This window comes from Misgurnus anguillicaudatus, unplaced genomic scaffold (assembly GCF_027580225.2).
Source record: "Misgurnus anguillicaudatus unplaced genomic scaffold, ASM2758022v2 HiC_scaffold_31, whole genome shotgun sequence".
Lineage (NCBI taxonomy): Eukaryota > Metazoa > Chordata > Actinopteri > Cypriniformes > Cobitidae > Misgurnus > Misgurnus anguillicaudatus.
The window spans coordinates 944,020-959,060 of NW_027395281.1; the positions used below are offsets into that span (position 1 = coordinate 944,020).

General features: G+C 38.1%; 1 protein-coding gene across 1 annotated transcript; it reads right to left on the reverse strand.

Annotated features, from left to right (window-relative positions):
- Positions 1-345: 345 nt before the first annotated feature.
- Positions 346-12,558, reverse strand: LOC141362956 (uncharacterized). The gene is made up of 5 exons (XM_073865277.1): positions 12,272-12,558; positions 10,654-11,098; positions 7,843-8,694; positions 3,545-3,835; positions 346-2,402 (listed from the first exon to the last, which is right to left on the reverse strand). Exons 1-5 carry the CDS (start codon positions 12,419-12,421, stop codon positions 1,090-1,092), a joined length of 3,051 nt encoding a protein of 1,016 aa, XP_073721378.1. The 5' UTR covers positions 12,422-12,558; the 3' UTR covers positions 346-1,089.
- Between the last annotated feature and the right edge of the window lie 2,483 nt (positions 12,559-15,041).

Consider the following 15,041-nt stretch of genomic DNA (forward strand, 5'->3'; position numbering starts at 1 on the left):
GTCTAAAAGGGTCGTTCCTATTCTCGTAATGGATGTGTTTTGGGCATAACGTGCAATTAACCAATGAGAGTCTCAGCTCTCATCCCCTTTTAAAGCCAGTTGTGTAGGCATCATGCCTTATCTCGATTTAGAAAGTGGAATTTGTAAACCGAAAAACGAAAGAAGAAGAATTCCACCAGTTTAAGATTGATTTCCTTTGTATCGAAATTGTTTTTTTTTTAGATTTAAACCTTTAAAAGCCTTTTTCTTTCAGTCACGGAAGTAAAATAGCAAGCTTTTATTTGCTGTAAATGTATGGATATCCTACAAAATCAGTGTAATAATCTGCAAATATGCAAGAAAAGGTTTGTGCTCTAAAAATACTTTATTTGTAACAAAGAGAAGATAAAGAATTTACAAATTAACAGTTTCAGCACCCAGACAGCGCCATGTTTTTTTTTAAAGCATTACTTAAAAATGTTTCTTATCTCACCATATCCACAGGTACAAATTCATGAGGTAGCATTTAAAAAACATTTAAAAACAGAAGCATTTGTTTAAAGCAAAACAATTTCTTACCAAGCTACAGGTGAAGCAGCTCTTTACACTTTCTAACGTCTCATAATCGGTCCTCATTTAAGTCCAAGAGACTCAATAATAATCTTTTACATTTTAATCCTTTAATTTTTCATATTATAAAAGGGTTGTGTTCTGCCGGGCATCCATGTGTGTGATAAGCAAACGCGCACTGTCGTCGTATTACTAACACGCTCATTAAATAACAAAAACAATATTGCGCCATTGACTTTAGAGCAGGTTTTACTTGGTCAATGGCAGAGTCTATTTTAGTTACCTCAAAATAGCAACGCACCAAGAATGTGCCTGAACACACCTCATTTTCAGACCAGAACGCCCATGGGTGCAAAATTGGGCGCAGATGCATTTGCAATTTAAACAACTTGGTGCTAGCTAAACGTGAAAATTATAATTTCGCCAGGTTGAAACTAGTGAAAGACACTTGTGTCGCACATTGAGCTGGATGTATGATAGGGCCCGTAAAGTTTCTCTCACGTATGAACTCTCAAATGGACTTTTAAGGAATCTGGCATCTCACACTGAGAACATTTGTAACGGTTTTTCACCTGTATGAGTTCTTTGGTGTCTCACTAAAACCTGATATGGTTTCTCATTGGTGTGAATACGCACATGTTTCTTTAGATTAAATTTTTTGCTGAAACTCTTCCCACAAACAGTACAGTGATGAGGTTTCTCTCCTGTATGAATTCTCTGATGAACTTTAAAATTACTTTGAGTAGTGAAGCTCTTTCCACATTGAGAGCAGACGTAAGGTTTTTCTCCAGTGTGAATTCTCTCATGGGCTATCAGAGTAGATTTCAGACCGAAACCTTTATCACAGTGTGAACACTGATAGCGTTTCTCCTCAGAGTGAATATTCTGGTGTGATTTTAATGAACTTGAATCCCTAAAAGTTTTTCCACATTGACTGCACTGATACGGTTTCTCATTGGTGTGTATACGCATATGTGTCTGTAAATTAGGTTTTTGGCTGAATTTCTTCTCACAGTGAGGACACTCGTATGGTTTCTCTCCAGTATGAACTCTCTGATGAACTTTAAAAGTACTTGAATCAGAGAAACTCTTTCCACAGTGAGAGCAGACGTAAGGTTTTTCTCCAGTGTGAACTCTCTCATGGGCTATCAGATTAGATTTATGACAGAAACATTTATCACAGTGTGAACACTGATAGCATTTCTCCTCAGAGTGAATATTCTGATGTTTTTTTAGTGAACGTGAATCCTTAAAGGTTTTGTCACATTTACTGCACTGATACGGTCTTTCATTGGTGTGTATAAGCATATGTGACTTCAGATGATAGTTTTGTCTGAATCTCTTTTCACAGTGAGGACACTTGTATGGTTTCTCTCCTGTGTGAATTCTCTGATGAACTTTAAAACTACTTGAATCAGAGAAGCTCTTTCCACATTGAGAGCAGACGTAAGGTTTTTCTCCAGTGTGAATTCTCTGATGAATATCAAGACTTTTTTTGGTGCTGAAATATTTGCCACATTCAGTGCAGTAGAAAGGCTTTTCACCACTGTGTGTCCTCATGTGAACTTTTAGCTGATATAAGTAGCCAAAATCCTTCCCACACTGCTGACAGTGAAACTGCTTCTTCTTCTCTCTGTGCACTTTTGAATGATGACGTTTATATTTTTGTAAGGTAGTGAAGCTGATCTCAGATCTGGTGGAGGTCAAGAGTTTTTGTTCTGCATTTTTATCTAAATTTCTCTGTGAGCTCAATGTCTCTTCATCGGTGATGCAGGAAAGAGTTTGTGCCGTCTGTCGCTCTTTTGATGATAAAGACGTTATTTCTCCATCCAAACACGAATCACTGATCTTATCTGAAAGACAACAACATTAGAAATCTCTTATGATTTACATTTACACCAACTGTAAACACACAAACAAGAGGTTCAACTGAGATTCTGTATGTTTTTTCTATATTCAGTTATTGCTGCTAATGGGGTCATAAGTAGTTATTGACTCTACTACAACTGTAAATCTGTCAATGTGTGCATATATCAGGGTTGTGTGCCTGTGTGCATGCATCAGATCTTTCAATCAATGTGAGGAAGATCATTTTTGAGTATTGTCGCTCTAAATAACTCTTAACATCAATCAGATCCCGAACTTTATCTCTTTTGATAACTATTTTAACACCACGCAAGTCCAGCACTTTATTTTCCAATTCCTCCAACCCATGTTTTAAAACCGAAACCAAAATCTCAGACGTGCAAGTGGATGGACATGCTTTATTTGTATTAGTTTGTATTTAGGACGATACATCTCTCAAAAAAACGTACATATAAAGATTACTTTAGACATTTAATTACTATTTACTGTAGTCTGCGTCTCAATTTATCCAACAATGGGCCAGGCCTAAGGTCAAACAGAAATTGTGTGTTGCGTTAATCGCACGATAATAAAATTAATGTTGTTAAAATGAATTTACGTTAATGCTTATTAACGCGTTAATTTTGACAGCAATAGTTATTATACTTGTTGATTGACTGCTAAGCGTTAGCGTTTGCTCCTGTACCAAAGAGAGTCCCTAGCAACCATGTAACAAGACCTATATCTCTGCATCAGAACATTGTAGAGACATGGGGGTGGCCTTGTTTTACTCGAGGCTTGATGTATAATCATTGGTGTATGCAAATTCTCTACCTAGCAACCAGTGTACCCTAACAACCATTAAGCGAGGCATATATTGCTGCTTCAGAACAACGTAGACATTTTTTCTTTTTGAGAAAAAGACAAAGACATCGCACGGTGACAAGAGCGCAGGGATGGAGAGGGTACGGGGGAGTGAAGGTAAGGGGGAGCTGACCCAGGAGCAGGAGCAAATATACCCATGTGTTTTTTTGTACTATCCAAGCTAAATGAACCTGTATGCAGTAAAAGCTGAATTAAATGTGACCATTTATAAGCAATTTTGTGTAATCCAATGTCACGTAAGAAAACTTTAAGGGAGGAAACACACCTGAAGGAATAAAATCATCATGATTGTCATCATCTTCCTCAGTGTGATCTTCATCTGCTGTAGTTTCTCTACTTATCTTCATCATCAGGTTCCCACTGTCCATCGGTTTAACTGAAGACATCTTGAGTTTGGTCTGCAGGATCTGCTGCTGTTCTCCAGCGTTACAGACAGAATCCAGAAACTCTGTGGAGGTTTGATCCTCCTGTAAGCTCTGTTTACTGTCACACACTGTAGTGTCCTGAGTGTCTGTGAGCTTTGACTCAGTATAAGAGAGTAAAGACAGACTGAGATCTGAGTGTGTCTGGATGTCTCTTCAGAGAGTTTATCCAGCAGTGACTGTGGTGTGCGGCTCTGATCTCTGCTCATCCACACTGAATCCAGACATTCACTGGAGCTCCAAACAGTCACATACTCTGAAGATTCACAACAAACCCCATCCTTACAACACACACACACACACACACACACACACACACACACACACACACACACACACACACACACACACACACACACACACACAGGTTTAGTTTCGATCAAAAAGTCGATGGAAAAAAAATTATGGGCTTTTTAGTGAAGGAACAAGTGTCCCGCTAACTTCCAGAATTTAGTGGGCTAGAGATCGATTTCATTATAATGTAACGATTAATCAAATATATATATAAATTAGTATAAATGTTAATATGGTGATTATAAACCATTATTCCAAATTTTGCTATAGAGGGTATGCATTGACGTCACTTTTCCACATGACCACACCAGAACTCGCCCTGTTGGGTGGCAAATGATTCAACAAAATGTCTGTTTTTCATAGCGCATGCTGCGGAAAATGCCAGTAAAACTGACTATTATCAGCTTAAATTGAATTTAGTTGGATTTGATAGCAGAGGTGAACAACACTTCGTTAAATTAGTTACATTTTCCAAGCATCTGTGCTTTATTAGGATGTTTGTATTGGGAAAAAATTTACTTCACTACATTCTAAAGCATAGAATCATACTGTGTATTCTTTATTATTACCTAATTACATTTAAATTGTGTACTTTTATTCTTGTTAAATCTGTTAGTACAGTCTATCGCACAACAGCTTTTACGCGTTTTCCTCGTGTTTTTGCTGATTTCACACTGTACTCAAATGCTGACGCTGTCTTTTGCCACTCAGTGGGCGTAACCGCAGTCACTTTCGCCGAAGGTGACGTCACGTGCATACCCTCTATTAGAAGTTAAGCAACACCTTAAACAATGTATAATCTGATAAATAAGAAAGCCGTTAAATGAATTAATGTATGTAGGCATTTCCATGTTTTTATTTAAATTATATATTTTTCTTCATCCCGTGGCTAATGGTAAAAAAACTGTTGAATATGACTGATTCAATAAAAAATAACGCTAAAAAACTTGGGAGCCCTAACGTTATGTCTGCACAATGATTTATTTAAGAGACAGCTAAGGGTCCAACATACATCAGTTTACTATCATTGTGTTTTAAAAGTGTTTTTGACATCCAGATCATAATGTCTGAGAAACAGACTGTTAAAGCACAAACACACAGAGAAAGATTATAAATGATTTAATGTTGTCTGATTCAGGTAAAGGATGTTTAAGCTGTACAAACCTCTCTATTCAATACTTCATCTCCTCTTAACCTCAGCTTTATCTCCAGTAACGCCACCTCTTTCTTCAGCCGAGAGATTTCTGTGATAAAATCATCAATATCCAGCATAGACAGATCAGTTCCTACTGATTTACAGCACATCACATCCATCTCATCATCAACACTAAAATACACAGAGACAAGACTCTGTTTACTCTCAATAAAACACGCAAGAGAGAAAAACAATGAGGATACACAAACAAATCACACGCGCTTTCTTTCTTTAGGGCGCAGTCACACCAAAAGCGCTTTAAACGCTTGCAAACGCAAGGCGCGACGCACTGCCTTTTTTAAAAAAAGAGCAGTGCGGCGCGGCTTTTCATGTTGCTAAGCAACCACCGAGTCAGCTGTCTTGTCAATCAAATATTGAAGCGTGAGCGCTCTTTTGCTGTTAACTGTCATATTAGCAGAAACTTTAAAAAGAGGACGCTTGCTCTGACCTTGTTTGAGGGTGAGAGATGCATAAACACGCAGGAGAGAGTGAGCGAGTGGAGTCCGGTTCTTCAAAGCAACTGTAAACTTCACTGACCACAACGTAAGGCCCGCCTCTCCCCTCATTCGATTGGACAATGGAAGACGCGAATGACGTCAGGCGCTTTCTCCGCTCTCAGCGCTCCTTCAAAAACGCGTGCGCGACAGGCGGCAGAAAACCGCAAGGCGCTCGGCGCGCATAAACAGCGCGCAAACGCGCCCTGCCCATAGAATATCATTCAAAAAAGGCGCCTGCAACTGCCATAAACGCTTTTGGTGTGACTGCAGCCTTAGTGAGTTTATTTGTGTACTAAAGAGCTGCAGCGCCTCCTGCTGTACTGGAGAGAGAAGACGCTCAACACTTCATTCATTCATCCTGCTGTTAACAAATCTCATCATTTTCAACAGCCACTAAACTTTTTAAATTCGCAAAAATTGTATTCAACTACAGTTCTGAATGTTTATATCAAAATACCCGGATGTCACAGGCGCGTATTGAATCTTGGGATAGCCAAGGCTGTGAAGAAGGAGCCATGGACGGATCCCAATTCAGGGTCTGATGCTCCCACAGCTCGTTCATCCTTTAAAAGTTGCCAAATGAAGGGCACGAAACAGAGCTGCCTTTAAAGCATCCTTCAGATGTATGCACAGTGTGACTCTACTGCTATCTACTGGAGATGTTAAACTAAATATAATTCTTTCTCTTAGCAAGTATTTGATCATTTATTAGAATAAAATCAGATCTCATCCTTTAAGAGACACGTTTTGCTTGTTACATCATTTAATAAATACATAACACAAACAATGGCTCTTGATAACATAACATTTGTAAATGTAAGTACAGCAGAGTCATTTGTTTTATTTATTAGTTTTACACTTTAAAAATGCTGTGTTATTTTCAACCCAAAGTCTTTTTCACACGCAGGTCTAAATGGGCGTGTCCGATTCCACTTTTGTCAATTTAACGACAGGAAAATAGTTTATGCGCCAAGCGCACGGTCTAAAAGGGTCGTTCCTATTCTCGTAATGGATGTGTTTTGGGCATAACGTGCAGTTAACCAATGAGAGTCTCAGCTCTCATCCCCTTTAAAAGCCAGTTGTGTAGGCATCATGCCTTATCTCGATTTAGAAAGTGGAATTTGTAAACCGAAAAATGAAAGAAGAAGAAGGCCGCCAGTTTAAGATTGATTTTATTTGTATTGAAATTGTTTTTTTTTAGATTTAAACCTTTAAAAGCCTTTTTCTTTCAGTCACGGAAGTGAAATAGCAAGCTTTTATTTGCTGTAAATGTATGGATATCCAACAAAATCAGTGTAATAATCTGCAAATATGCAAGAAAAGGTTTGTGCTCTAAAAATACTTTATTTGTAACAAACAGAAGATAAAGAATTTACAAACGTGCAGAGAACAGTTTCAGAACTCAGACAGCGCCATTTTTTTTTAAAGCATTAAAAATGTTTCTTATCTCACCATATCCACAGGTACATACATAGTCATCATATACAATTAATTTGTTGAGGTAGCATTTAAAAAACATTTTAAAACAGAAGCATTTATTTAAAGCAAAACAATTTCTTACCAAGCTACAGGTGAAGTCAAGCAGCTCTTTACACCTTCTAACGTCTCATAATCGGTCCTCAATTAAGTCCAAGATACTCAAAAATAATCTTTTACATTTTAATCCATTATTTTTTCATATTATAAAAGGGTTGTGTTTTGCTGCGCATCCATGGGTGTGATAAGCAAACGCGCATCCCGTATTACTAACGTTTTAGTTGGTCAATGGTGTAGTCTATTTTAGTTGCCTCAAAATAGCAACGCACCAAGAATGCGCATGAACACACCTCATTTTCAGACCAGAACGCTCATGGGTGCAAAATTGGGCGCAGATGCATTTGCTATTTAAACAACTTGGTGCTAGCTAAACGTGAAGATGATCATTTCGCCAGGTTGAAACTAGCGAAAGACACTTGTGTTGCACATTGCGCTGGGTGTATGATAGGGCCCGTAAAGTTTCTCTCACGTATGAACTCTCAAATGGACTTTTAAGGAATCTGGCATCTCACACTGAGAACATTTGTAACGGTTTTTCACCTGTATGAGTTATATGGTGTCTCACTAAAACCTGATATGGTTTCTTATTGGTGTGTATACGCACATGTTTCTTTAGATTACATTTTTTGCTGAAACTCTTCCCAAAAACAGTACAGTGATTGAGGTTTCTGTCCAGTGTGAGTTTTCTGATGAACTTTAAAATTACTTGGATCAGAGTATCTCTTACCACAATGAGAGCAGACGTAAGGTTTTTCTCCTGTATGAACTCTCTGATGAACTTTAAAAATACTTTGAGTAGTGAAGCTCTTTTCACAGTGAGAGCAGAAGTAAGGTTTTTCTCCAGTGTGAACTCTCTCATGGTCAATCAGATTAGATTTCTGACAGAAACCTTTATCACAGTGTGAACACTGATAGCGTTTCTCCTCAGAGTGAATATTCTGGTGTGATTTTAATGAACTTGAATTCTTAAAGGTTTTGTCACATTGACTGCACTGATACGATCTCTCATCGGTGTGTATAAGCATATGTGACTTCAGATAATGTTTTTGGCTAAATCTCTTCTCACAGTGAGGACACTCGTATGGTTTCTCTCCAGTGTGAATTCTCTGATGAATATCAAGATTTTGTTTGGTGCTGAAATATTTGCCACATTCAGTGCAGTAGAAAGACTTTTCAGCACTGTGTGTCCTCACGTGAGCATTAATATGAGACGTTGATGCTAAAAGATCATTCCCACACTTCTTCTTCTCTCTGTGCACTTTTGAATGATGACGTTTATACTTTTGTAAGGTAGTGAAGCTGATCTCAGATCTGGTGGAGGTCAAGAGTTTTTGTTCTGCATTTTTATCTAAATGTCTCTGTGAGCTCAATGTCTCTCCATCAGTGATGCAGGAAAGAGTTTGTGCCGTCTGTCGCCCTTTTGACGATAAAGACGTTATTTCTCCATCTAAACACGAATCACTGATCTTATCTGAAAGACAACAACATTAGAAATCTCTTATGATTTACATTTACACCAACATTAAACACAGAAACAAGAGGTTAAACTGAGATTCTGTATGTTTTTTCTATATTCAGTTATTGCTGCTAATGGGGTCGTAACTAGTTATTGACTCTAAAGCTGCATCTGTCCATTGCACACAACCACCAACACCCAATAGATCAGAAGTCATTTATTTCCTAGTATGAAGAGTTGCACAGCGACTGCATGGAGTGGACTGGAAATCTTAAGATGTGATTTTAACCCACACCTTAGTTAACTTAAAATTCAAGGACTTTCCAGGTCTAATACCCTCAAATTCAAAGACTAAATGTGGGGACACATTTCAAGTGAAAGCAAGGTTACATTGTGTTACTTTTTAAGATACATTGTTACAGCTTCCTTTTCGAGGGAACTCGCGCTGCGTCACTGCAGTGACACTTTGGGGACGTCTCCAGGGGTAAGTGCATCTGAATGTGTGTATCAAATTCAACCAATGGTGAGGCTTAACGACAAAGACAGGGTGACGCAGGAGCCAGGAAGTATATCGCTATCTGAAATATTGCCAAAGACGGCGTTACAGGGACGCAGGAAGTATGGCAAGGGAGACGCAGCGTCTCGTTCCCTTCTCAGGGAACAACAGTTACATACGTAACCCGAGACGTTTTCATTTGTCAAACACAACTATGAAAAAAGCATGCGCATAGAGAAGATGTAAGCATTTAAACGAACAGCTTAGCATGTGTGCTTAACAGTGTTAATTTCGTTAACGAAGACGATGACGAAAAATATTCGTCAACGAACCTTTTTCACGGACGAAAACTAAATAAAAACTAAATAAAATCATATTTGATGACGAAGACTGTAACGAAATATAACTGACACTTTAGTCAACGAATAAAAATAAGACGAAAATGTTAGGGAGGGACGAATGGCGAAGAGATCCAATCAGAGCTTCTCATTTTGTGGGACATTTGGGAAGAAATCCAATCAGAGCGAATCTTTGAGGGTAGGTTGATCTACGCAGGCAGCAGGCAGTAGGCAGTAGAGGCATTTCAAAAAGCCGCGGCAAAGTTCGTTTTTACAACAGGTTGTTTACATTATATTTAGTTGTACAGTCCTCGTCACACAGCTTTGGATGATTTCAGTTGACTTCGCTCGTTAGCAACACGCTAACGTTTTGCGGTGCACCCGGTCCGAAGACATGTCTCATTAACAACACAAATGCCAGAGCTAGCGTCTAATCTGGTCACACTTCAAATATGACAAGACGACAGCCTGTAAAGACGACTCATCCAGAAATACATGCGAAGGTAAGCATACACTACATGCGAAGGTAAGCATACACGCTAAGGTTATTTTATCAGATAAACCACCGTGTTTTCGCTAAACTTGGTATAACATAGAAACGAAAGGAATACACATCTGAACTGTATTGATTGTATTGGGTTGTCTGAATTATTACTGAGTATAAATATTCAGTGTCCTCAAATTGAATGAAATGTGTAACGTTACTATTATAGTAGATGTTGTGGTTTTACATGACTGGACAAAGTGCGTGCGTAGTTGCGTGTGTGTGTCTCTGTCTGTGTGTCTGCGTGCGTGTGTGTCTGTGTGCGCATGTCATTCAGTGTACCCTAACAACCGTTAAGGGAGGTATATATTGCTGCATCAGAACAACATAGAAAATTTTTCTTTTTGAGAAAAAGACATCGCACGGTGACAAGAGCACAGTGATGGAGAGGGTACGTAAGTCTGTATAAGTGAGTGAATGTAAGGGGGAGCTGACCCAGTGGTGGTTTAAAAGCCCAGGAGCAAATATACCCATCTGTTTTTTTGTACTATCCAAGCTAAATGAACCTGCATGCTGTAAAAGCTGGATTAAATGTGACCATTTTATAAGCAATTGTGTGTAATTCAATGTCATGTAAGGTAAAAGATTAAACACACCTGAAGGAATAAAATCATCATGATTGTCACCATCTTCCTCAGTGTGATCTTCATCTGTTGTAGTTTCTCTTCTCATCTTCATCATTAGGTTCCCACTGTCCATCGGTTTAACTGAAGACATCTTGAGTTTGGTCTGCAGGATCTGCTGCTGTTCTCCAGCGTTACAGACAGAATCCAGAGACTCTGTGGAGGTTTGTTCCTCCTGTAAGCTCTGTTTACTGTCACACACTGTAGTGTCCTGAGTGTCTGTGAGCTTTGACTCAGTATAAGAGAGTAAAGACAGACTGAGATCTGAGTCCTGTGTGTGTCTGGATGTCTCTTCAGAGAGTTTATCCAGCAGTGACTGTGGTGTGCGGCTCTGATCTCTGCTCATCCACACTGAATCCAGACATTCACTGGAGCTCCAAACAGTCACATACCCTGAAGATTCACAACAAACCCCATCCTTACAACACACACACAAACACACACACACACACACACACACACACACACACACACACACACAGGTTTAGTTTGGTTATACACGTTACACAAGTTTATGGAAAAAATGAATGGGCTTTTTAGTGAGGGAACCAGTGTCCCGCTTACTTCCAGAATTTAGTGGACTAGAGATCGATTTCATTATAATGTAACGATTAATCAAATATATATATATAAATTAGTATAAATGTTAATATGGTGATTATAAACCATTATTCCAAATTTTGCTATAGAGAGTATGCATTGACGTCACTTTTCCACGTGACCACACCAGAACTCGCCCTGTTGAGTGGCAAATGATTCATAGCGACTGCTGCGCAAAATGCCAGTAAAACTGACTATTATCAGCTTAAATTGAATTTAGTTGGATTTGATAGCAGAGGTGAACAACACTTCGTTAAATTAGTTACATTTTCCAAGCATCTGTGCTTTATTAGGATGTTTGTATTGGGATTTTTTTTTACTTCACTACATTCTAAAGCATAGAATCATACTGTGTATTCTTTAATATTGCATATTAAAATTTATTTAATACCTAATTACATTAAAATTGTGTACTTTTAAATGTGTTGGTACAGTCTATTGCACAACAGCTTTTACGCGTTTTCCTCGTGTTTTTGCTGATTTCACACTGCACACAAATGCTGACGCTGTCTTTTGCCACTCAATGGGCGTAACCGCAGTCACTTTTGCCGAAGGTGACGTCACGTGCATACCCTCTATTAGAAGTTAAGCAATACCTAAAACAATGTATAATCTGATAAATAAGAAAGCCGTTAAATTAATTAATGTATGTAGGCATTTCCATGTTTTTATTTAAATTATATATTTTTTCCTTCATCCCGTGGCTAATGTTAAAAAAAACTGTTGAATATGACTGATTCAATAAAAAATTAACGCTAAAAAACTTGGGAGCCCTAACGTTATGTCTTTACATAAACTGCACAATAATTTATTTAAGAGACAGCTAAGGGTCCAACATACATCAGTTTACTCTCATTGTGTTTTAAAAGTTTTTTTACATCCAGGCCATAATGTCTGAGAAACAGACTGTTAAAGCACAAACACACAGAGAAAGATTATAAATGATTTGATGTTGTCTGATTCAGGTAAAGGATGTTTAAGCTGTACAAACCTCTCTATTCAGTCCTTCATCTCCTCTTAATCTCAGCTTTATCTCCAGTAACGCCACCTCTTTCTTCAGCTGAGAGATTTCTGTGATAAAATCATCAATATCCAGCATAGACAGATCAGTTCCTACTGATTTACAGCACATCACATCCATCTCATCATCAACACTAAAATACACAGAGACAAAACTTTGTTTAATCTCAATAAAACACTCAAGAGAGAAAAACAATGAGGATACACAAACAAATCACACGCGCGCTCTCTTTCTTTAGTGAGTTTATTTGTGTACTAAAGAGCTGCAGCGCCTCCTGCTGTACTGGAGAGATAATACAAATACTGTAGATCTTGAAAATAATGTGCATTTTTATGCACACCAAGCATAAAAAATTCAATTACTGTACTTGACTTGTGGGTTGTATATTTAAATTAATTCTCCTTTCTGTATGACAGACACTCTGAATTTAAAAAATATATATATTTCATCAATACATTGCAATTATATGGATTTAGATACTATCTTAAATTTAGAAACAAATTTTACTGCTGTGGCTATTATCCTTATATTGGGGTAGTTATCATTTATATTCAACATTTGATAGGCCTATAACATACCATATTATGAAACACATGTCTATATTTCATTAATTATTATTGTAACAAAATGTATAAAATTTAATATATAAGCTGATTTTCTTTAATTGTTAGATTAATAGTGGTTAATAAAGTCAAATAAAATGTCAAAGAGTCAGCTGTTATATCGTTGCATTTACATTTCAGTGTTAGTGGAAGTCACTGATCTATATAAATGACTGGATTGCGCATAGAACGCTTGACGTAACTGCGCGAGGTGAAGCCAGCACAGAGTTCGAGCCGCCATCTTGGTATACCCAACCGGCAGAGAGCGTCATTGACTTCCATTCAAAATCATGATCAAAATTTACCCCCTTTACAGCGTATCAGTTACACAAGGTTAATTTTTAGGATATGTGTACGTTAATTATTTGTTAATTCTGGTGTTATTTGCAATGTTTATGTTTTAATCGGGCAGGATAATGGATTTATAAAAAACCGTTAAGGTGAGTGTGTCTGTTGCATTTGTTAATGACACGGGTATAAATAAAGTTTTGTTTGACATTCTGTGACGGTCAGCGTTATTTCTCTAAATAAGTTCAGGTAACTTGTAAGTTTAGATAACATAATTACAAAACTAGCAAATTATTGCATGCACATACGGTACAAAGCATGATTATGTATTTAGATTTCAGAATGAGCACGTTTATTGTCATTAATACTAAATATGCTGCGGTCTGTCTGCTGATCTGATACTGTAATAAAGAAATAACTGATTAAAACGCAAAATGTACAACTTTCAGTAAATAACTATTTACATGCTTTGGACGTTTTTGTTGTAATAATGTACAGGGTAACTTCACATATAAAAACGAAGACGAGTAAAGTGATGTTTTATCATTAAAATCTGATAACGTCCATTGGTTTAATAGAACGTTTGGGTATACCAACATGGCGGCGCGGTGGCTTCACACGTGTGACGTCATGCGCAATCCAGTCATTTATATAGATCAGTGGTGGAAGTCTAGTTAAGCAACAACTGAGGCTTAGCCTGCCAGTTAGCCTGCCAGTTTCCAAGCATAAGTTTCCATAGTAACCGGGGTTGAACTTGTTCAAGTTTGTTTTATGAAACGAAATCCACCGGCAATAAGCCAGACTTAACAAAATAAGCCTTGCTTATTTTGTAATCGAGTTTTATGGAACAGCCCTCAGATCCTGCAGACCAAACTCAATATGTCTTCAGTTAAACCAATGGACAGTGGGAACCTGATGATGAAGATGAGAAGAGAAACTACAGCAGATGAAGATCACATGATGACAATCATGATGATTTTATTCCTTCAGGTATGTTTTCTCCTTTACCTTACATGACATTGAGTTACACAAAATTGCTTATAAATGGTAACATTTAATTTAAGCCTCTGATGTGGAACTTTGAGAAGAATTTCCAGCTTTTACAGCATACAGGTTCATTAAGCTTGGGAAGTACCAGAAACAGATGGGTACATTTACTCCTGGGCTTTAAAACCACCACTGGGGTCAGCTTCCCCTTACCTTCACTCGCTTATACAGACTTGCGTACCCTCTCAATCCTTGCGGTCTGTCACAGAGCAACGGCTTTTTCTCAAAAAGGGAAAAATCTCTATGTTGTTCTTATGCAGCAATATTTGTCTCATTAAATGGTTTGCTGCCAGGTTACTCTGGTTGATAGGGAGAGAATTGGCATGCACCAATGATTATACATCAAGCCTCGAGTAAAACAAGGCCACCCCCATGTCGCTACGATGTTCTGATGCAGAGATAATGTTGTGGTTTTCCTTTTCCTCCAATGAAACACTCTTCAGTCTTAGGTTCTGATTTCAAGAGATAGACTTTTATTTTCCGGACAAAATAAGAAGCCGAGGCCGCCCTGGTGAATCCTCCCAGAACCAGTCCGCAGTCCTGGGAGGATCCCCCAAATCAGACTCACTCTCTGAGCCAGGGTTTGATTAATTTATAGGTCTTTGTTCCTTCCCCTCATGGTTCAAACAATATGTTTCTGTTCAGGCTTGTAACTTGAAGAATCACATGACAGTCCTCAGACCAGTGTCTTCTTCCCATGACCTATTTGACCCTTGGCTATTTGCTAATACTAAAACCCTTTGTGCCCTGAAACATGAATACACGCAGCTGTTCTTAAATCCACACAGATGGCTTTTAAACTC